A 24,279-nucleotide genomic window follows, 5' to 3' on the forward strand; every position below is an offset into this window, starting at 1 on the left:
CATCAAAGCATATTCGCCACCATCATCCTAATTCGCTGACACCGTATTTTGCAGGAACAAATTGATTCAAATTTTTATTTTTTCCTTGTGCTCTAAGCGATTGGAATGATTCTTTATTGCCTTTCGTAACACTTTCATATTTTTAACCTAAGTATGTTTATATTTTATATGTTTGTCTTTGTAGAGAGCCTGCTTGGACTTCTACAAGGTTTGCAGTATTGAATAAATAAAAATGAAGAAATACTTTTTTTTCAATATTCGTGTAATTATTACACCACCAGCTAGTTTGATTGATGCAAACAGGTCCGATATAAACAGGATCTAGGAAACTGTGAGAAAACATCGCCCAAGGTTTTACGCGCGACACTTATTCGTTAATCTTGAGGCATAATCAGGGTAGCTTCAGGGGCTTAGAAGAAGCTCTGGTGATTCCAAACTTGGTGGCCGCCTTCATGGTTTTGTGAGCCTTTCTGTGTGTGTAATATTTAGGGCATTGACTGGCTAAATTGTGCCAGGCCTACACGGTACAACAGAGTACTTAATTGGGCTTATTTTTTGCAACAAGTCCACTATAACAACTCTGATGAAGGCAAAGGAAAAACACTGTGGACACAGTCATAAGAACTGAAAATGATCGCATCTTGTGGTCGTGCACTTTGTTCACCGGCGAGACCATATATAATGAAACTGAAAGAATGGCGGGCTTGTTGTTGTTTTAGTGTTTTTGTTGTTTTACATCATTGCTGAACGGAAGAATATCCTGCCCTGGTGCTTCTTTGTAAAGCAAACATCAACTTCTATAAAACGCGTGCGGCATCCGTCAAGAAGCTCATGGGCGAGCCTTAGGCCGCTTAAAGCTTATCAAGTGCCTTCCGAGCTCTTAGACAAGATCACTTGGTAAAGAGTTGATAGTTGCTTATGTAGATGTATAATGTAAACATATTGCTTTGAGGAAGTACGTGCGACATGTTCCTCGGAAGGGTAGCGCTGCATATCCCTGGGCATATTAATTGTTTTTTTATTGTGTTGTATATTTTTGCCATGAACGCAAGAGCACTGGTTCCTAGGGAAAGCCTTAACATCTACGTGAATTCTTTTACACGAATGCCATCGCTCTTCTTAAGCTGCATAACGCAGTTAGTTTCATTGAACTGTCCTACTAAGGCAAGCTTCTCTCTATGTATACTAGGATTTCGTCCAGTCCCCTATATTACCTAAAAAAGTAGAAGATATTTAATGGCACAGAGAGTGAATGCGAGAAAAATTATTGAAAACGAACTTGATACGCAAATGTGACCACGTGTTTTATTCGCTAACAATTGATATGAAAGGCGCATACTTTATGTTGTGCTGCCAAATAATTAGCGCCCTTTTTAGGTAAAAAACTAAAGCAGCTCTTTCAGTTCACCTGCTATGCAAGCAAATATGGGGTAGTGATAGAGCTACAACTGAGGCACAATATTTCCTTAAGCGGTCTAAAAGCGAGCTTCAGCGCGGTTAACGCTTGTATTGTTTATCACATTTTTTTTTTACATAAAGCGCACTTAACAAGCTATATTTTGTCCAGGGTTTTGTAATGTATCTTCCGTTACCAATTGGAGAGCAAATCACAAAATTACAGAGACAGACACTTGCTCGATTCAGGGAACGGAACCGTTTACAACAACAGAACAACTAACGCTCCGTATTCCACAAACATAAAACTACGAGCCCCATGGGATCTTGATGTTGAACAGCACAACAATGACAGCTGCGCTACCCTTTACGTCATAAATGTTGCCGTGCAGAAACTATACTAACCATCTCACATGCTTTTCCACGACCCACTTCGTTCAGATATGTGACACATGTCTGCGCTGAATACACGCACTTAGGCAGCAAGAAAAGCAAAACCAAATGTCACTTTAAAGCCAATGCGTGCGAAAACAGAGACTTGTATGTAACGAAAACCACCCGCCGTGGTTGCTCAGTGGCTGTGGTGTTGGGGGTGCCGAGCACGAGATCGCGGCATCGAATCCCACACGGCAGCCGCATTTCGATGGGGGCGAAATGCGAAAACACCCGTGTACTTAGATTTAGGTGCACGTTGAAGAACTGCAGGTCACCTAAATTGCCGGAGTCCTCCACTACAAGGTGCCTCATAATCAGAAAGTGGTTTTGGCACGTTAATGCCCATTATTTAAAAAAATTACATGACGAAAACCATGGCGAGAGACTCCTGATTCATTTTGACTAATTGAGCTTCTTTGGCGTGCAATCTGCATCGAGGTACACGAGCATTCTCACATTTTTGGCCCAACGAAATGTGGCTACCCCCTCCGGGGTCGAACTCACAACCACGATTTCAGCATCGCAACGCCAAAGCCACGCCACAGTTGTGGTGTACTCGAATTCCAAACGACCCAGTGTTTAACGACACGTTATACAAGTTTCCGTACAAAGGGTGAGTAGGGTATTTGAGGAGATGCATGAGTTCTTCAGACAGAAGAACAAAACTTTAGCTCAAGAGGCACTCAAAGAAATTGTATTCTTAGGTTATTTTGTGTATGTCCCTGAAAATAATTAAGACAGTTTTCCAGTAATAGCCTCACACATATGCTTTCGTCCAAGTAGCCCGATAGTTTAGAGCAGAAAGAATGCATGGCTTTTGACCTCAGGTAGGTTATTCACATATAGCTTCCAGTATACATAACTTACTGATGGTGGATTTAAACAAAATACTTGTGAAGAAATGCTGCAGCGTATAACAGGTGCTTACGTTCTGCCACAATAATAAAAAGAAAGCTTGGGCGAGTTCGTGGTATTTGAGCTTGTTAGCTTAAATCTTTATCCGTTTTCCACTGTTACCTTTCAAAGCCTGTCATGATACAGGATGCTGTTAAGCCCGATACGCCATCGGTACTCTCAAGCCGCGTTACGCATGAGGAAAGGCGTGCGGGGACAACCGGATTGACCTTTCTGCATGCTAAACGTATCAAATAAACCATACTGACTGAACATTTTCCTAAGCATGCATACTGCACACACGTGAAATTTGAGTCCATGTTTCAGCAATGATGTAAGAGCAAATTCACGAGAATATATGTATGCGATTCTCTTTCAACCTGACTCGTTACTCGTGAAAAGGACATGGGCCGTAAACGATTTCGAAATGTCGTGCAGAAGTGGTTGTCATTACTATGAGTTCTCAAGCGCTCTCTGTTCACGAATCACTAAGTGTAATCAATCACCAGGCGATTCAATGCAAACGCGTGGTGGGACTGGCGTTGAGATTCAGCACAACAGCGCTTCGGAGCGAAGCGTCTTATTTCGTCGACGATGTAGGTGATTATTTATTGCCATTAGGAGTCAGCTTGCTACCCACATTTTAGTCTGCTGCGATCTAACCACTATTCCACGTCTCTCTTAAAAAACGTGTGCGATCGCTCGTTTCGAACCCGGCTTTCTCAGCACAAGAGCCTGATGCTGTACCCATTAGACCATGCAACCACGTCAGGAATACCCACATAAAACGCTTACAGGTTTCAATCGTGCAAGCGAACGCTTTCAGTTGCTTCGCACGAGAGTAGCGTCGCATGGCAACAGTTTACTTGTAAAACAAAGAATAAACACTCGTCTACCAGAAAATAAAATAAATTTAGGCGCCTACGGAATAATCCTATGCAATTACGCCATCGTTCTTTCGAATTTCGATGTGCTGATTCTAAAGTCCCTGCAGGGGAACAACGGCTGCGGTTGGGAAGCGGTATTTCGTAGCTCTTCCTCTCGTAGCTCTTTCGTAACATGCAGACGCTGTTGTGTGTGGTGGCCAGCAGGTCGTCGCAGGCGGCGTTAGGGAGGTCACGCTTAGTGAAGCCTTCCAGTTTCGGCGTGTCAAAGTGCGTGAGGTCATCCAATACAAAATAAAACAATTGCACTTTGACCCCACTATGACGTCAGTGGCGACTGCACCTAAAGCGGTTACAGAGCTTACGTTGCAGTTAGGGCTTGCCACTTGCCGGCGCGTTATCGGCTTCCAAGGCGGAGCAACCGATACCACATATGCGCAATTAGTAAAGAACCTGAAGCGAATAAAGTCTCTTAATGACTACAAAGATCGTAAATAAAGGTGCGTTTGGTTCCACGGTGTCTATATTGTTGAGTGCTAATGAGAATAAAATCCACAGTCGTGGTTAGATGGGCTCCGTAGATATTTTTTTACGCAAGTCGAGTTGAGGTTTGTACGTTAAAATGAAGGACGACTTAGTCGAGTTAGAACCTGGTTGCTTCATAGGACAGGTTAAACCTCTAAAATGAAATCCTGTCTTTTTAGATTTTCTAACGTATTTCTTTTTAATTTAGCAGTTTATGCATGACAGAGCCCATGGCCATGCGGAAATAGTAATCAAACTGTCTTCTCGAGAATACATTTTTTTTTGTCCTCCTCAAGGACAGTGCTCCCTTGCGCGCTGCGTCAGAGCTCTTCTAACCAATCTGACATTTTGTTCTCACGTTATTGACATTAGTAAGGCGACAAGTCACCCCTGACCTCGGAGCGCTAGAGTTCAAACGTAGACTCTCTGCCTTTCCCGAAATAGCGGAAGTTCTCCCGCACTGTAAATTCCAATTGCATTCGCCATGTGTTTAGTAAATCAAGCGTTCAGGAAATTGCTTCCGACCTTTTAATGTATATGCTTACTTTATCAGGGAGAAAGGGTAGCCCATGAGCAAAAGGGACAAAATAAATTAAAAAGCATGCCTCTCAAGTTGCCGGTTTATTTGTTACAAAGCTCAATTTGTTTAAATGCTACTTAGTTTGCTTAAGGATTTTGAACCCCCTGCGGAAACTTCACTGATGTTGATGCAGCTGCAGATGAAAGAGTTCCGAAGCAACCGGAAGTAGCAGCAGCTGTAGTTTATAGCTGCAGCAGCTGTAGTTCTAGTCACGGGCTATAAAACAGGATGGTTGCCTGGCCCCCATCACGCTTCCCAAGGAGACCGGTGGCTACTGAGAAGAATGACTTCATACAAGGCTCTGCGTTTGGCCGTCTTTGCTCTTCTTGTGCTGCATGCCATGTAGGTACCACCTTCCCAAAATTCTTTAGGTATGAACCTGTGAATTACAATAGGGGGAAACAAAATATTTCAAAGAAGTATTTATGGTAAGGAAAGAACGCTCATGTTTCCAATTCCGTAGAATGAAATATAGTTGAATAATTCACAAAGCAAACTGAACTCACTTGTCCTAAAACAAGTGCCCCACTGTAATATCATTTCCCTAAACGAAGGAGACATCCTAGTAATTTACAAGCGCTACGCTCTCAGCAATGGATATTTCGTGCTCCTGTGCACAACTTGCTGGCGTACTTAAATTAAATATTGCTCTAACTTTTGTTAGTAACTTCATATGTCCACACACATTTGGTCAAGCTGACAAATATTTAGAACGAAATATCCTTTGTAAGCAACAATACCTTTCTCTATGTATGCTATCTCTTGCTCTAGCTACGAGAATGGGGCTTGAATAGGAATGTAAAAGTAAAGTAACTGCTAGAGAAGGATATACGCCCGTCACTCAGGCGGGGCGTTTCACCACTTGTGCGTAATTTCGGGCACACAGCTTACCTTGCACCGAAGACAATCAGTCGAAGAAACTGGACGTTTAAGTATACTGATGCTTTTCGGTGAGTCCTAAACTGGTCTCTGTGATCAATACTAAAGATATGGATTTTTGCGGACAAACTAAGAAAAGGGTGAAATAGTAATGCTTTCTGCCACCCAGCATATACAGTTGAGGCGATAAGCAGTAGTGCGGCTAATTTTTAATATTTGTTCCAACTAAGAATCGCATGACTTTTGAGAGACCACCGAGGTCATCGCCGACATGAGAAAGAGAAAAAAAGGTCTTTAGGCGAAAACCTTAGATGGCTCATGGGTCGAAAATTTTGCTGCCTAGAAAATTTAGTGGCCCCAAACTTCAATGTCGCAAAAATTGGGAGTCTAACCCACTAGGTCTGGTGGAAGTCGAATCCAAGATCATTGGTGTGAATTACGGCAAATTAAGCCACTTTCAATTACGATGTAGGTAATTAAGGCACATGAATGCATGACCTTTGGTGTTACTTAAGGTGAAGTTAATTAGGGGGCCACCGTGCAACATAGTGCCACAATGTGTTGGCGCAACCAAACTGCCACCAAGAAAGGTCGTGGGTTCGAGTGCCTTAATTTACTCCACCCTAATTAAGATAGAGTTAATAAGGGCACTCTAACCCACGAGCTTTGGCTTTAAGGTGAAGTTAACTAAGGCGCAGTTAAGATAGCATTAAAGAACGCATTCCTATTCAATACCTTTGGTAGGAGTCGAGCATTCCACCCATGGTGAGATCGAACATACAACATTTGCTGCTAATTACGGCAGACTAACTAACATAGAGCTAATATCAATATAGTTAAATAAGGCTCTCAAACCAATTACCTTCAGTGTTATCTGAGGTGCAGTTATTTAAGGTGCCCCCTTGCCACATGATGCCACTACATCTTGGGGAGACTACAGTTGCACCAACAAAGTTCGTTGGTTTGAGTGCCCTAATAAACACTTCCTTAATTAGGATAGAGGTAATTAACGCACTGGGACTCACGACTATGGACGTTAATTAGGGCACAGGCAACTAAGTTAAAGTTAGCTCAGGTACTCGAACACACGACCATTGCTGGGAGTCAAACCCTGAACCGTTCATGGTACTCGAACACACGACCTTTGGTGTTAATTAGGTCGAAGTTAATTGAGGCACACTTAACTGGGGTATACTTATTTAGGCACCTGAACTAACGACCTTGGGAGGCAGAGAGCAAGTAGTAGGAAGTGACAACGCGATCGAACGAGAATACCCAGCAATTTGAATAATCTCTCGAGAATGCACAGGCTTTTTTTGCCTTCGTCCTCTTTAGCGCATGCTAAAGTAACAGTCAACTTGTTGCAGTACGTGTACAGCGCTTTACTATAGCGTGTTGTCTTCTCTTTAGCACAGATGCTTTAAATTGATAGCGAGTTTATTATTACGCCACAGATAAACAAATAATGAAGCATTTTACACTCCTGTAACACATGAAGGCGAAAGCCTGCTCCACACGTGGAAATGCATTAGGTTACATGATCGGAGGGGTCACTCTTCTTGCAAGGCTTAACGATATGCAGTGTAAAGTAAATGTATGGCGCTATCGGTCGGCTGCCTCTATGCGACGTATGAGCACCTAATGTAGCATCTAAACGTTCTTTCGTTCTTTCTTTCATTCTCTCTTCCATTCCCTCTTTCATTCCGTCTTTCGTTCTTTATTTCGTTTTTTCTCTCTTGGTTCTTTTTCTTGGTTTTTACCTTGGTTGCTTATTTCTTCCGTTCTTTATTCTTTCTTTCGTTCTTTTCTTGTTTCGATGCTTCATTCATGTTAAGCTATTGCATCTTTGCTTGCTGACGCGGGTATGAGCTATTCCTCGTGGTGATATTTCTTGCATCATTTTTTTTTTTTGAGCCACATGGACTAAACACCGCTTTTTTCAGGTATGACCCATTGCAAAGAGCCACCTAAGGCTTTCTCCTTAATAAATATTTTTGGGCGTATATGCCACTGCATTCCTTGAAACTCAGCAGTGATCGTTATTCTTTGTCTGATGTCGGTAACCATACGACCTTTTTTCAGAAACATGTGCGTCTGTAGATCGGCTGTGCAATCTAGAGAAGATGACAACCTTCAACTGAAGGAGTGTCCAGAGACAGTAAGTATTCACACTTACGGCATTACAACTGCGGTTTTACGCACCTTTTATTCACATTTACTGGCTGCGATTGCATTCCGCATATATCATAGCGTCGCGGGATCGAATCCCGGCCACGGCGGCCACATTTCGATGGGGGCGAAATGCGAAAACACCCGTGTACTTAGATTTAGGTGCACGTTAAAGAACCCCAGGTGGTCGAAATTTCCGGAGTCCTCCACTACGGCGTGCCTCATAATCAGAAAGTGGTTTTGGCACGTAAAACCCCATAATTTAATTTTTAATATATCATAGCGCGGTCGGCACAAGTTTTTTCATACTAATGGCTACTGGCGATCCTGAAATGTTGTTTGAAAGTGTTCTTCTGCATGCACGTTAAGTGATAAAATCAATTATTTCACTTCTTTAGTCCAGGGTTGTAATATCTCTGCTTTTCGAAGTGCTTAAGTCTCAATTCTTGAGCTGGTCTTCTGAAGTTTCAAATGTTTATCCTTGAGGCATTACTTCATTATTTTTCATGGCTGCTGCGTTATTACAGAGTAAGTTGTTTTGGGCGCATTCTAAAAGCCGTTTCAGTTGGCGATTGTATCCGCCGTTGACGGTGCCCGGTGTCCATAGCAGCTATCGGCGCAATGAGAAAAAAAATTACCGACGATTACGTTACTTCCTAATGCGAAATTTGAGCGCAGCAAATAAGCTGTTTCACCTTTTCGATAGATTGAGGCAAAGAAATCGAGCAACACATAGATACGAGTCTTACACTCACCGCATTAAGTTGTGGAAGGTGCGCTGGCCTCGAGTGATATTTGTAACCGTTTGTTGTCGAAAAATGAGGAATGTCACCTTTCCGCACAGATTGCATGCATGAAGAACACAGTCTGAATTGACACAAGTCCGAGTTGGGAAACGCACACCGGAGATTCTCACGGCACGTATCCGGAAGCGGTTTCACGTCATTTTGGAACCAGAGCCAATCACACACTGAACACACACTTCCAAACGGATTGTCTGTAAACTGTCGCCGGAAAGCATTTGTTGCACCCTGACTGTTTGCGAGCCTTTGTTTGCGTTTGGCCTCGGCCTCGGCCGCGCGAACGGTAGAGTCTTCTCTGCGACGGCGATGAGCTACTGCTTCAGCCTCGCTTACTGCTGGTTGCTCTCGACGGCGGCGATGAGCCTCCGCTTCGGCGGTGCGAACGGCAGGGTCTTCTCGGCGGCGGCGATGAGCTTCTGCTTCAGCCTCGCTTACTGCTGGTTGCTCTCGACGGCGGCGATGAGCCTCCGCTTCGGCGGCGCGAACTGCAGGGTCTTCTCGGCGGCGGCGATGAGCTTCTGCTTCAGCCTCGCTTACTGCTGGTTGCTCTCGACGGCGGCGATGAGCCTCCGCTTCCGCGGCGCTTAGCCTCTGCTTCGGCGACGCGTACTCCTGGATCATCTCGACGGCGGCGACGGTAAGCTTCTGCTTCGGCGGCACGCACCTCTGGATTCTGACGGCGACGGCGCTGGGCCTCTGCTCTGGCAGCTCGTTTAGCAGCAGCAGCAGCAGCAGCAGACGGAGGACTTCCATCGGTCGTCTCGCTCATGGCTCAGAAAGAACTGGCAGATAATTTCGCAGTGGCGAACGGCAGCGGCAATTTCGGCTCGGGCGGTGCACATATACAGATCCGCCGCCACCGATCTGGCTCTCTGATTGCCACCGCACAGGGCGAACGGCAGCGGCGATTTCGGCTCGGGCGGTGCACATATACAGATCCGCCGCCACCGATCTGGCTCTCTGATTGCCACCGCACAGGGGTTGCATTGGAGGAGGAGCGAAGAAAGGAATTAAGTTCGAGCAAGCGCTTTGACAACCGGAGACTCGCAGGAAGAGGGGGGAGGGGGGCGGCGTGTACACCCAGCGGCAAACGATGGGGGCAGAAGCGCGCGCAGCAAGCGGACAACACGATAAAGGGAGGAGGGAAGAGATAGCAGCGACTGACTGATGCCGCTGACGCCGATAGTCAGTCAACCCCAGCTGCGGAGTTGGTTTCAGGGACAACGCCGCCGATGCCGACACAAACAATATGATACCCTCGCTTCCGCAGCGCTAAGAACCAGGTCTAGCCGTGGGAAGGTGGTCACGTATTCGTCGACGTGCCGGGGCCTACGTGAAATAACCGGCGCGTCGGCAACTGAAGAGCACCCTATCCGCCACACAAGAACAGGGGGGGGGGGGGGGGGGACCCTTTCCTCCTCTTTCTGCATGGCGGCGACGGTGTTCTATGCAGTCACGTTATCTTGACTCTCTAGCGGCGTCAGCGGCATCCAGCGGTATCAGTCGGTCGCTGCTAGCGCTGGGGGGATGAAAGGGGGGCGGAGCTGGTTACGAGGCCGACGACAACGCCGACGACGACGCGAAACCCAGGAACCGACGCCAAAGAGCTGCGCTCTAAAAGATATCCAATTCCCACGGTGATTAAATCCGGGCCCGTAGCACAGGAGGCAGTTAGTCTGCGATTGAGCTACACCAGTACTTGGTAGCATGCGGCGGAAAATTCCCTATGAACGCGTGTTTGCGTGCGAGGAGACACGCGAGGAGATGCGCCCCGCGTAGCGTCAATACGTGTACATTTTGCAGTGCAGCCGCATATTATTCCACCACGTAGAACGCCGTGTATTATATGCACATATAGTAGCAAAAGGCAGTTAGAGAAGCTTTACGTAAGGAAAAACTCAGTGCCCTTCCACTCAGTGAAGAAGGGGGAAGCTGTGTATGTGGGCTCCTTAATGGCGAACTGCACCTCCTACGTGGTTCGGCCCGGCATTTCACTATCTTCGGGATCGGCCCCCGTGCATAACGCCTGCTCCACCTCGGCCGCGGGTCGGCCCGTTATTGCATTATTTTCGGGATTTTTTCTACACGCGTACTCCATACTAGGGAAGCACCCCTTAACACCTTTTCTGTAAACGAAATTTAAGGATGCGTATGCAGTAATGCTTGAAAAATACATATTGTGTAGCTGAATAAATCAAGCTGGTCTCATCTTCATCATTTGCATCGTATCGTGGCACTTGCACTGCGATGTGAGATGGACTCCGTGTGGCGTCCATAGGAGCGCCGTTTGCCTGTCAGTTGCACATTAGTGAACGAAGTGGCACGCCCCGTAGCAGTGGTATAGGTAGTGGTACAAGGCAGATAGACAAGTGTTCAGGAAAAGGAGGTTAGGGAGATGTGTAAATATTGCTGTAATGTAAATTATGTATGGAACACTTGATTAGCTCAACTAGAATAAGTGACTCTTGTGGCCGTCCTGTTTCAAATAGAATGTCATTATTAGCCTCGTGTGGTGCCAGGTGATATGTGATGTGACATCCGCGCAGCGTAGCCTTGACGCGTACAAATTTTGCATTGCGGTTCCGTTATATTTCACCAGGCGTCCCTGCGTGTAGCAGTCGCACGTAGCAGTCGCATGGAGCATTTGCATACTACACGAAATTAACTCAAGCGGAATACGTGAGTGTTTGTCACCATCCCATTCCGAATGGGATGATCATGCCTACCGTTATGGCCATTATCGACAACAGCAACGTGCCGTGGCACGGGTCAAGGGATGTGACATGTGCGCCATGTAGTCTGGATACGTCTGTTTATTCTTCGGTACATGTTATGGCGCCTCCTCACAGGGTAGGAATCACTTTTAACAAGACTTGTTACTGTAGCTAGTTGGTTCATGACTTAAAATAAAAGTTATGGCGGTAATCAGACGAGGACAAAGGGAGACACAAACAACATGTCTGGGCGCCGGTATTGGTCATGTGTTTGTCACTTAATGCTCGTTTGCTTAGTGCAGTAACTTTTGTTTATAAGTTATCAACCGCTTCTAAGACGCGAATCGTAGAGCTAAGTGCGCTGCTGCAACCAGGCAACAACGGGCAGAGCAAGCTGCTCTGCAGTGAGCAGGACAAGCCGCAGCATAATCCGCAGCTCGCAGTCGACTCAATGTGCACAGTTCATAACTTCAAATCGCTCTCGTGAAAACGATGGGACGAGATTTTACCGTGAAGACCCTGTGTACGTGGTGCCGAAAACAGAGCTCCTATGGAGTCGCTCCTCCAGCTTACGCTGTGACTGTGCTGCGTGTGCCGCACAGGCTTGGGACTATTTCTTTTATGTAGTATTTTTACGGTCCAAATGACCTAAAGCAGTAACGGAGACTGTTTTTTCATGTACTACAGTATACGTTAGGTTTTACGGGCTACATGCACAAACTGCTCGGAAACTGTCTTCTGAGGCCACGTGGTTCCTAATCTTTAGAGGTTGACTGTACAAACGCTTAGGTGAAAATTGATTATGGCCTGATCGTCAAAGGGCCCTCACTGTAATATCCTCATCTTAATTCATCCTGTTCACATTTAATAAAGGTATATCGTGCTCGAACCAGTTTGAATGTACCAAATTGTTGTCCGTTCAGTGTACATAGTGTCTGTAAAGAGAGCAGCTGTTGTATGGATTCTTCTTGATTAAGGTGCAGTTCTACTTTATGAGTCGTAGAATGGGTCATAGTAACACTCATTGCAGAGTTCATGAACGACGGTCGAGTATTACTGGTAGTAGGGTGTTATAACGAAGTCAACAATGTCGTTTATTCAACATCTTCCCATGATGGCTGCATATTGAATCAAGCACAATGCAAATGCTGAATACTACTAGTACCTCCCTGAATATTCAATACACGTAGTTTTCTTCAGCTCTTCATTAAAATGTGCTTTCTAAACATCGGCTGTTTTGATATCACATATTATTATAAATTGCTGCTTGCATTTTTTTAGGTATTTTAGACGGGTCGCATTGCTAGAGAGGGGACAACAAAGAGTGTCAATAACATCAAACAAATCGAAAGACCAGCCACTTGATGCTTCACTAAGATTCTCAACTTAACCATTTCGCATGCCCGGACTGATCGTCGGTGGAATTTCGTAGGCGTGAACAAGAAAAGTGGAAGTTGTACAGGTTTTTTTCATTAAACTGAAGTAGCACTTCCATCGAGAATCCAGAAAGTAATCTTGAAGATAAAGTGATGTCCTTAAAATGGAACAGTAATCTTTATTATGCGCTCGATTTCCGGGGAAATTAAGCTCAAACGTACAAAATATGCTCTTTTCAAAACTGTGATACTTTATTAGCAACAGCAGAAGATAGCTTAACATATTTGGTTAAAAAGTTTACTCTTAGAAAGTTTATATTTGCACGCAGCCTCTGACTAGAGCTAGCAGCCCAGGACGTAATTGAAAAGCAAAATAAATTCATGTCGTTTTAAAATAAACTGCGCCGACACCATCCACGATTACTCTAAAAGCACTAAAATTATCGAATGCTCCAAGGCAGTTCTATCGTTTAATGAAGGAATGATGCGCTTGTCAAGGTACATTATTTGCGGTAAGTTTAGTTAAAATTGTGGGGTTTTACGTCCCAGAAGCCAGATCTGATTACGAGGCACGCCGTAGTGCGGGATTATGGAATAATTTTGACAACCTGGGGTTCTTTCACGTGTACCTAAATCTAAGTACACGGTTTCTTTTTTTTCGCATTTCAAACCCATCAAAATGCGGCCGCCGTGGCCGGGATTTTTTACCCGGGATCACGTCCTTAGCACCAAAACACCATAGCCACTAATCAACCACGGCGGGTAGTAAGTTTAGTTACGTAGAGCTTGTTTTTTTTTCTATTCATGTACCCTATAGGCCCTGTTGCAGGCAGAGAGCAGGATGCCGTACAGAAGTGCTCTCTTAACCAGCACGTCTCTTGTGGTACTTATTTGAAAAGCGTGTGGGTGTTAAAGTGCTCTCAAAATTAGCGTTCGCCAAAACGTGCCCCCTAAAGCAAATGCACGTGCCCATTGCATTGGTGCCTTTTACAACCATTAACCACCGACTGCGAGAACAGTAGAAGGAGACAAATAAAGTACAGGTGGGCGCGTATCATGTTTATTGGATGTGAATAGAGTACGAATAGTACGTAACGATTGCCGAATGGTCATATACAGAAGCGCAAACGTACTTTAGCCGGAATATTTATTCCTTGATACTTAGGTAACAAGCGCATACTGAATAGCGCTAAAATGCAGCTATCCCACCTGATGACCCCTGTTTGAATGTATACTCCCACTTTGTCACTGAAAAGAGTGCCCAAATAACCTCTCAAATTCTTTAGAACCTGCTTGCAAACAAGGTTTCCAGCAAATAATAGGTGATGTATGGAATAAAGCCCGACAAAAAAATTTCGTAAATAGTTGCAGAAAAGTCCTCAGATGTTGTGTAATAAAATCTCAAGGAGTTGTCTGTCGTAAACACAGGTAAAGGGCACGTTGCTAGGAAAACATTGCCGGTCGTAGAGTAAGATGGCAAAGACACTATATTACAGGCTACAAGTAAAGCTCCCAGGTTGTCATCTATACTACCACTGCGAAAGAGGAGAGAAAACTTGCAATGTACATACTTTTTCTGCATACCTTCGAAAATTTTGGCCGTTGTCTCACTTCTCGTAATTTCCAATGGCTTGTTTAGCGAACGAAAAACAGTAATGATGTGAAAAACCCGAATAGTTATTTTTCGAATGTCAGTACGAATAGTCACCAACTGGTATTTGAAACTTTGATCATTCGCCCACCCCTGAAATAAAGGTGTTCACTAAAAAATATAGCCAGTTTACAAAATTAACAACACTACAGCTCATCGATAACTTTGATATTTGTCTCGAGCATGAGTGCACTGTGCGGATATTTCTGTGCTGCTAAAGAAACGGTAAGCAAAGTCACAGCTCACCAATGCTGTCAACACACAAAAAAAAGAATAGCCATGACTAGGGTAGAGAAATGCTAGCCGCTACTACCAAGGCAGCAACAAAGCCCGCTTTTTCGAGAACGTGCAGAACTGGTGAAAAAAAATTCAAAAAGAGAGGAGAGGTGCCAACAGTGATGCGTATCTCGATGCCACTAAGGCTGGCTGGTAGGTTATGCTTGTGGTAACTTTATGAGTTCCCTTCAACGAAAAGTGAAAAAAGAACGTAGTGGCCAACTTCAGCAGCGATTATTTTTTTCATTCTCTTCATGACAAAGCAACCAATCATTATGTTATTGTACATGTTAAGCGCATTACTGCTATGACAATTGCTCTTTACTGACGTTCCACATTACTAAGTATGGACAGCTGGGCTAGTTGGTTATGATTAGCATTGTGAAACATAGTTCCAGCGCACAATTGAACAAGGACGTTCGTGTTGTCTTTCTCTCCTCGTCCTTGTTCAATTGTGCGCTGGAACTATGTTTCGCAGTTCCACATTATTTGGACTAAATATTGTTATGCCGCCAAAATGAACGTTAAAATGAGATTTCAAAACATAACGAAGAAATTGTTGTATTGTGTTTTATTTAGAGTATGGTTGTATTGTCTCAGGCACAGTTCATTTATTGTCGCTAACCAAACTTTCACGATAATCACGTGACCTAATACTGACCGTTACGAGTCTCTTGTTTACTACAGCTGCAACAAAGTTAACGAAATGCTTTACGTTTTCAGTGTGAAGCGTCAAAGAACGGCACATGTGCAGGCGACTGCATCTGCGTATGGGTGCCGGGTGCTGAAAGAGGCAAATGCTTGGATTTCGGCGACACTGTATTATAGCGTCCCAGTTTTGCCCACTACGAAGCCATAGAAGAGAAATGCCTTCGCACTTCATGGTAAAAGAATATTATAATTGGATTTGCCAGCAGCAGAATGAGTTTACGAATAAATACTTTGCTGCATAACAAAACAACTTAGCACTGTGCGAGTCTTTTCACTTTATTGCAGGACGGGCTCACATTACGCACCATGGAACCTTCCCGCAGCAAACTTTTCATTTTGTAGACAAGCATTCCGGAGACATACAAAGCTGTAGATCAGCGCTGCGTTTTTTCTCCCTAATATGCCCGAGTTACTCCCGCTTACACTAATATTCACACTGGAGGTCACATTTGGCAGTCGGTGTCATTTACGTCGCGGGTTACGCCTGCAGTGCCGTATAACAGCTGAATCGCAGATATCATTCAACAGTTCACACGCTTGTGTCATAGCTGAATTCAGCAATGATTTCAGATGGCAGACGCGTCTTAAGGTGTCTGCCGTCTATCGTTCATAACAAGACCCTCAAGATTCCTTAATGAGAGCATGCGTAGAAAATGCTATAGAAATAAAGGTTTCAATCCCGCTCCTCATTTCAGCCCGTGTGGCTGTACTGGCTTTTCGAGTGGAGCGAAGCGGTTTGCGAGCTCTGCGAAGAGCAAACACGCGTGATTACAAAAGCAGTACAAATGGCTGGAAAGCACTGTATGTGTATCAACAAAGTTATGGTAGCGTTCCCTGATAAAGAAACGTGATTTTTCTGAGGGGGAAGCGTGCGCATTAGGCGACAGTGATTGATAAGGTGTTTTCAAGCTGCTGTTGATTGTTTTTTTATTTGTATGTGAACCATTTCGTTTGATCTGTTGCACACGTGTATAAATACGGCATGCCTACCAATCAGTTGTCACTTGGAAGCAACAGGTTATGTCTGGTCTCGTTTTCTTCGCCATGTTACCTGCCACACTGTACGGGCTCATTACGGATCACCAGCTAGCTCGGTCAGCCAGCTTGTTGTGTTCACTGCCAGTCCCGCTCAGACCAGCGCATACATTATGCAGCTGAGCAGGAATGCTACAGGGTGCTTACAGTGCACACCCGCATAACGCTCGTATCAGCAGCGACAGGTAGATCGCTGTAATGGCTCCGCCTGCGACTTGATTGAGCGAGGAGTGGACAATGCGCGTAATTCGTTTCGTCATTTTTTCCGCCGGATGCACGCCGTGTCTCTGCAGACCTTCTGGAGCTACGTGTGCGCCAGCGCGGCACATGTGTGCCGTTGATAGCAGGCCGATACGATGGCGTTAAGGGCGGGATTGGGCATCGAGCGCCCGTATTATTGATATTGCAGTAATTGTAACTAGGATCGACATTATGTAAGAAGGCATAAACTCTCGTTTGCTATTGGCTGCATTGTTAGAAAGCAGTTACAAGCAGTCGCAAGAGATCGGGACTGTTTAAACAGGTAGTGCCTGCATCTACGATGTGTGCTGCAAATCGTTGGCCGAGCTACAGCAGAACGGTTTATACCAGTTGTTCTTTATGGTGATAAACATTTTTACAAATCACTTGGTGGCAGGCAGCTTCATTCTAGCCCTCGAGCTGGTTTACTGCAATAGGCGGACATTCATTTCTTCAGCAACCGAAATGAATTACCAACAAATAAATGCAATTCACTTATTACGCTATAACCCTAATATTTTCCGCTCTCATTGCAACTTTGGAATTGTAGCCGGTGAGTTCGCAAAATCTATCCATATTGAACAAATTTTGAGAACTACGCCAGTTTTGAGACATTCACTCTCAGACAACAGCACAAATAAAGCCAAGGGGCTCAGCTTTGTGGATCACGCTTATATAACGCCAACAGTCATTGTATATGTGGAGTGCTGTGCTAACACGTGCCAAACATGATTCGTTCTTTTGTGTTACGTCATAGGCAAGCAGCCTGTACATATAGTTCGTTGTCTCTGAAATGAAGGTTGTTGGGCGTTTGCTCTTGGGCCGTCTCCGTCACTCTGTCAGCCGCTACAACAGTATCAAGGAAAGCATTGGTGAAATATTGGAACTATGGGTTATCCCCTAAAGCCCTATGTCCCCTGTGCTCTAATTGGCTTCAATGACTGTCAGCTCTATATGAACGTGAATAACAAAATCGAGCCCCTCGGTCCTCTTTCTTCTTTCGTTCATTCATAACGAGGGTTTCGAATCTGGCAGTGTAAATGTCATTACCTAGCACACCAGGGTTTATTAGCCACGTACCTGCTCTCCAAAGTTCGCGTGTTACATGGCGCTATGGGGCAAAAAAAAGCATGTTCCACATCCAGCCATCTTGGCTCTGAGTGGCGCTGGCTAATACTCCTCGGGCTAGCTCTAGTAATCATAAATACCCAAGTTAAGTGGACGGTTTGACAGCCGTCACCGTAGCATAATTAGTAGTGCAACGCGCCCGTAATGCGAAGGTTGTGAATTTGGTCTGCACCGGCAGCGAGTTATCTTTCGTCGATTTTCATTCCCATTTCCTTTATTATTTTTTTACATTTCACTTTCAATCACGGCTAATTGCTCCTACGCTTTAGTTCAATTCAATGACTGTTGCCTTTATATGATCACTCTGAAACAGTGCGAAGAAAGATATTAGCGTTCCATTTACTTTTGTACTTCGATGCATAAAACAGCTAACTGACGCCGCATAGCTTGAAACTGTCCCGGTCAGTATTAATTCGTTCCATCAAGATATCCTCTGCAACCTGTAAATATTTAAGTGTCGTGTTTGCTGACCGCCCGCTAGAATTTTGGCCATACCGCCCTCCGCCCCCTCCCCCCTTTGTTCACCGAATCTGATATTGGCGGCCGTTAGCTTGTTCACAGGGCACAATTATAAATTTTGTGCCATTCGTAAAACGCATTTTGAGCGCTCCGGGGCGTTTGCATAAGTAACATGCAGCAAAAGTCACAACTGACTCGTGCACAAGTCATAATTGACCCGCAAACTTTGTATTTGGCTACACATCAACGGTAATGTGCTCGCTAGTATCACCAAATATAAACGAGGTGCCGTTATAGTTCATTGAGTACATGGAGAAAATCAGTTGCGAACGCCATGTAATGCTTAAAAATAAAGGGGAAACGCGGTTCAGTAGTTATTGACAAAGCTCCTGGTTAAGTCCGAAGCGTTGCATTTTTCCACGCGTTACGCTTAACAAGCGCCATCCCCCATCCTGTTTACGCCACTGAGGTCATGACCCCATAACACGGTTGTCGCAACGTATTTAGAGTGCTTGCGGTTGCTTTCTTCTCGTTTTATTGTGCTAACTTCCGATTTCGGTTTGTAAAAAAGCACACATTAAATGTTTATTTCTTTTTACCGTGAAGTCACCATAGTTGCCAGTATAGAAAGCCAACCTCTACCGCAAAGCGATCAGGGGCCACTTCTACCTTTGTCTGTGTTAGTGCATGCATCCACGGTACCCAGTACTGGTTGAAAATAGCCGAACGCATGGTCTTTGTGAACTCAACTTTCTCAAAAAAACAGCCATTCTTGGTGGGAAAAGCTATGGACGAGAGGCATAGGGGTCACGCCCGCGCTTCACGATAAGCGTAAATGGAATGTAAATATAACCTACTTACGTCATGCCCGGTCACGGTCACGTAATGGCCAGTCACAGCCTACTTACATATCGTGAAACTCTACCCCTTAATTTAGGACATGTAACCCTTGATTTCTACGATTACAACAAGTAGCGGGCAAGCGTTGCCTCTCCCAGCCGTACTTCCGCTTCTCAAACGTTCGCATAGGTTCAAATTCCACTATCCAAGCGTTTTTTTGCGCCAGCTGTTCAATGTGAAAGTCATCGGCTTCCAGAACGCGCTCGGAGACACCTGTGACGTGGCTTTTTTTTTTTGCCAATTCTTTCTTTTTCTGACTACCATTCATTCGGCGATGAATCCGGTAAAAGGAAAGAAACGATACCTTGATTGTTTCTTTTTACTAAGGACATTCTTAAAATTCAGGTATACTGGCATTGTGGCAGAGCTTTTAATTGCGAAAAAGACAATGATCCAGCTGGAACTTGTAATTTGAGTTCAGTGCTTTTGTCTTGTGGCTTAATCTTGGAAACTACATAATTGAAAAACTTGATGGTCTTGAGATGTCCAAGACTCGTTAAGCAGCGCCTTAGAAAAAGGCACTCAGATTTTTCTTGATACCGTCAAACTTGGAATTATTTTTATTACGTACAGTTCTCAAATATGCGTTACATATATTGGACCCCTGAGTAGTCACTGAATATGTTCAGTGTAAGATACTGTGACTTTATTCTCAAAACTGCGTATCAAATGTCCCACCTCGCTAATTATTCCAACTTGTTCATCATCCAGTACAGTATTTTTGTCTAATGTTTTTCTCTGTCTCGCTAGAGCATGGTACGACTCTCAAGGCTACAATAATGGTTATGCCATTACCAACGGCTAACATCTTTAATACTTCATTGCGAAATGATTTCTTACGAGTAACGGTCGGGCCAAGTTGGGTCATGGGTATGTGCCACTCTTCAAGTAATCCGTTTCACGCGAACTTGTGTTACTGGGTATAGGCCTGAATATGGGCCACTCTTCAATGAACCTCTTTAGAACCGGGCTCCACACCTAGGCAGTGTTCCATGCCAATCGCCAGCCACCACCACGCCGAATCCCCACCACCGAAACAGTGAAGGTGAGCGCTTCATTTCAAGGTCACTTTCGAGATGACCGACCACCGCAGGTACGGCCACCTAGACTCAAAACTCGACCCTGCCGAGCCGCCGCCGCTCTAAGCCTCGAACCGCCCGGTGCTAGGCCGCCCTCGGAACTCCTTTCCTGCACGAGTGACCATGACCATGGAAGTTACGGTGGCAGGGACTGACCTGAACCCTCGCGACTCCGACTCCAGGGACTAGACTCACATCTTTAAGACACAAGAAGCGTGCCGGAGCATTCTGGCTCAACATCCGCAGCCAGAATGCCGCCACTTCGCACTAGAACGCCCTGCAAAGGCCACCACGTCGGCCATCGCGCCGCAAGCCGGCACGTCTGCTCCTCAGTCGACAGCGGCACAGCTCCGAGAACTCCACGTGGTTGCCTACAAGATCCTACAAATGGCAACGCTGGTATAAGGGGGTTTTCCTATCCCGAGGAGGACTCTTCCTATCCTATCCTTTCCTATTCCGAGGACACGATACCGACGCCGATCCTCACATCCGTCGTTTATGCCGCCGGCATCGCTAATCCGTCCCAAAATCAGCTGCACCACTTACTGCAATCTCTCACCACTTTCCACCTGATCCGCCGCCTCCTTTCCCCGCTACTTCGAACCCTCCGTCCAAAAAGAAACGCCTCACGGAGTCCTCCTCCAATACAACTGAGCATGGTACGACAATACAACTGATGACTCCAATACAACTGATGACTTCCAAGTGCTAGAGCAAACACTCGACGGCATATTTGAGGCTAAGGTATAAGCCAAGATAGTCGAATTCGAGTCACGCGTCGACGCCAAGCTCGCAATTTCGCAAAAACAATGATGGCGCGAAGAGACTCAAATGGAGTTTACCCTTACTAGAATTATGAGTTCCGTCCAAACTAAACCCACACAGCTTGACCTCCGTCTGCAGTGAAGTGAACAGACACAGGAGGTCCTCATACTTCACCTTCATAATCACCCCTATTTCCCCCAAAAGCACTCCACCTCCTATCCTTTGCCCACCCACGTTCCACTAGGGCGGTATGGGACAATAATCACACCAACCTTACATTACTACAATAGAATTTTTGTGGCTTCAGGGGGAAAGCGAGCGCAGCTGCAGCAGTTCCTACTTACGTGAAACCCCCCGCCCTCCATCATCCTTCTGCAAGATACACCTTTCAAAGCCAATTTCCCCAGCTACCATGCTCAACACTCAGATGGCACGGACACGCCACGCATCACCACACTCGTCTGAAGAACACTCTCGGTAGAGCACATCCCAATTAGCTCCACAGTACCATGTTTATTACCAGAAATGATTCCCCGCACACCGAAGCATCAACCATTCGACATTGCTATTATTTATCACAACCCATCACAACCCATACACACACTCATTTCCCTTTTGCACCACTTTCACCAAGCAGCTGGCGCACATCCCCTACTTATTTGTGGTGACCTCAATTCACCGCACATCCACTGGGGATACCACTACACATCACCCAGGGGGAGTCACCTCTGGTAAGCGATACAGGCATTTCAACTCACTACACACAACTTCCTGTTCCCCACGCGCATCGGCACCAGTGTGCGACTAGATACCTGTCCGCACCTGACACTGAGCCATACCATTTGAAAGTTGGCATGGGAACGCACCACACAAATTATGGGAAGGGATCATTACCCTATTCTGATCACACATCCCTCTCACGAACCGCACAAAATCAGCCGCAAACATTCACACATCAAATGGGGTTGCCTTCGCATCACGCGGTACCTTCCCTACACGCTCATTCAAGATATCGGTGGATGGGTTCAGACCCTCCTCACAGATGTGGCTACACATACACTACACAATACATGGACACACCTCCGCACATGCAAGAAACAGAGAGCAAACTAGGGGCCGTGTAACGTAAAACTATTCCAACCGAGTCAAGAGCAGGACGTCCACTGCGCCATACAAACACTTCGCACCTCCACGCCACCGGATACCGACAGAATCACCAATACAATAAAACGCAATGTAGACGATGTCTCCATTACCCGGATCACAGAATATTTCAATAAATGCTGGCAGACAGGCACTCTCCCCCGATCATGGCTACAAGCTAAAATAATTTTGATCCCTAAACCTAACACACATGCCTGAATCGCTCACCTTAGACCCATCTCCATCACCTCCTGCCTCGAAAAACATTTAAAAACGCAGCGTGGTACCGACGTACAATACACATGACCAAGCGCCACCTGTATCCACGCAGCATGTTCGATTTCCGTTCCCACCTATCTGCACAGGACGCTATGCTGCAACTTAGGAATGACGTCCTCGGTCCCACTACCCCATCCCACACTAAAGTCATTCTCACCTTAGACCGCTCAAAGGCATTTTACAATATCTACCATACAGCCATACTGACCGCACTACGGGCCACATGAATTTGGTCGCGAATGCTGAGCGCAAGAAGTGTGCGGTCTTCCTGTCGTGGTTTCTTTGGCGTTTCGTATGCTAGTCAGGATAGAATGAGACACCCCTGAATTGTTCGTTGGAGACTTTGCGATTTGCTGCTAAAATTACCTTTGGCTAGTTCGCGGATGGTGTCGTGCACCCCGAGTCGCAGTAGGAGCTGTGTGGACGCATGTTCGGGTAGTACCAGCGCTGCCTTTAGTGTGGTACGGAAAAGGGCGTCCATCTGGTGCATCTCGGTCTGAGTCATGTTACGATAGGGGAGGTAGTAGGTTAATCTGCTAATTATGAAGGCTTGCACCATTCAGAGCACATCTTTTTCTTGGAGTCCTTGTCGGTGGTTTGTAATGCGCTTTATCATGTGCGTTGCTTGGGTGATTTGTTGGCGGAGTATGTGTAGGGCAGGTGTGGCCTTCCCGTTGTCTTGTATGTGAAGGCCTAGTACACGTAGTCTCTCTACCCTTGGAATAACGTTGCCATTGAGATTCAATGTGTTGGTTGGTGGAACATAAGCCTTATCGTGTGTACCCGCCGTAGTTGCTCAGTGGCTATGGTGTTCGGCTGCTGAGCACAAGGTCGCGGGATCGAATCCTGGCCATGGCGGTCGCATTTCGATGGGAACGAAATGCGAAAGCACCCGTGTACTTAGATTGAGGTGCACGTTAAGGAACCCCAGGTGGTCGAAATTTCCGGAGTCCTCCACTACGGCGTGCCTCATAATCAGAAAGTGGTTTTGGCACGTAAAATCCCATAATTTAATTTTGTAAGCCTTATTGTGTTTTATAATGCAAGCACGATCTCCGACATAGCTGCACAGGTGTGTCCTCCGGCTATCGCATACTCTCATAGTATATTTATTACTTCCTGTAGTGCGTCTTGAATGGCACGATCTGACCCTGTGGTCACCCAGATTGTTGCATCATCGGCGTGCAGGGCGTGCTGCACGTTCGAATGTTTGTCGACAATGGGTGGTAGCTTTGCCATCGACACATTGAATAGAGTGGGTGAGACAACCTAACCTTAGGGAGTGACTCTGCCGGTAACCACTCCTCTGCGTAAAACGTTGGTTTTGAGGGCACAACAAAATAAATGTAGAAGATGAATACGTCACTAAAGCCGTCCAGACTGAAAAGGTGAAGGTTTTCTTCCTTTCTCCGTAGATTAGCATAGTCTTCGTTTTGCGTGTGTTCATTTTCACACCGATGCTTTTGTTTGTATTCTTTAGCACAAGACAAACTCAAATACGCGCAGCTGCTCTGAATTATTTTATTTCACATACGCTCTGCACTGCACTCCGGTCTTCCACCATGCTGTAAATACCATCGGGTCGTTCCTTCTTCCTGACCTCACTTGTAAACCTAGAGCCTCTGTAAAAATAGTTTCCTGTAGGCATGTATATGGAGGCTTAAAACTGCCCCGCTATCTTGCAAAATAAATGAGGTTTTAGTCTGTTTTAGGATGAATATGAGTGATGCGCAAAACGCAAGCTACTAGTCATCATACCTTGCATTTATTTACACGTAATTATTTAAAAGCACTACTCCCTAGGGTGTCCTGCACTTGAATCGCCCCGAAGATAGCTAAGCCAATTTTCCTTGGGTAAGTTGGTTACAAATTAGAAGTATACTGAGTAGCCCAGCCAATGCTAGCAAAGCTCCTAAAAATAAAATTCTGATTACACCTGGATGCAATTAGTGGTATTCT

General features: G+C 45.4%; 1 protein-coding gene and 1 long non-coding RNA gene across 5 annotated transcripts in view; one reads left to right on the forward strand and one right to left on the reverse strand.

Moving 5' to 3' along the window:
• The window catches only part of LOC135912514 (uncharacterized), a 91,386-nt gene that overhangs the window by 22,626 nt on the left and 44,481 nt on the right, over nucleotides 1-24,279 (reverse strand). Inside the window, exons 4-5 of one of the 4 annotated variants that reach the window (XM_065444966.2) lie at nucleotides 14,239-14,398; nucleotides 4,923-5,092 (exon numbers count right to left, since the gene is read on the reverse strand). The exons of 2 other annotated variants lie outside the window; for them this stretch is intronic. In XM_065444966.2, the coding sequence (XP_065301038.1) occupies nucleotides 4,923-5,092; nucleotides 14,239-14,398 (330 nt within the window). Of the gene's footprint in view, nucleotides 1-4,922; nucleotides 5,093-14,238; nucleotides 14,399-24,279 lie in introns of those variants that run through there. One more of the 4 variants, XM_065444969.1, reaches the window with a different exon arrangement.
• LOC135912515 (uncharacterized) lies at nucleotides 4,949-15,526 on the forward strand. The gene is made up of 3 exons (XR_010567707.1): nucleotides 4,949-5,055; nucleotides 7,675-7,750; nucleotides 15,305-15,526. It is a non-coding gene; the product is annotated as an uncharacterized lncRNA (long non-coding RNA).

This window comes from Dermacentor albipictus, chromosome 2 (assembly GCF_038994185.2).
Source record: "Dermacentor albipictus isolate Rhodes 1998 colony chromosome 2, USDA_Dalb.pri_finalv2, whole genome shotgun sequence".
In the NCBI taxonomy this organism is placed as follows: Eukaryota; Metazoa; Arthropoda; class Arachnida; order Ixodida; family Ixodidae; genus Dermacentor; species Dermacentor albipictus.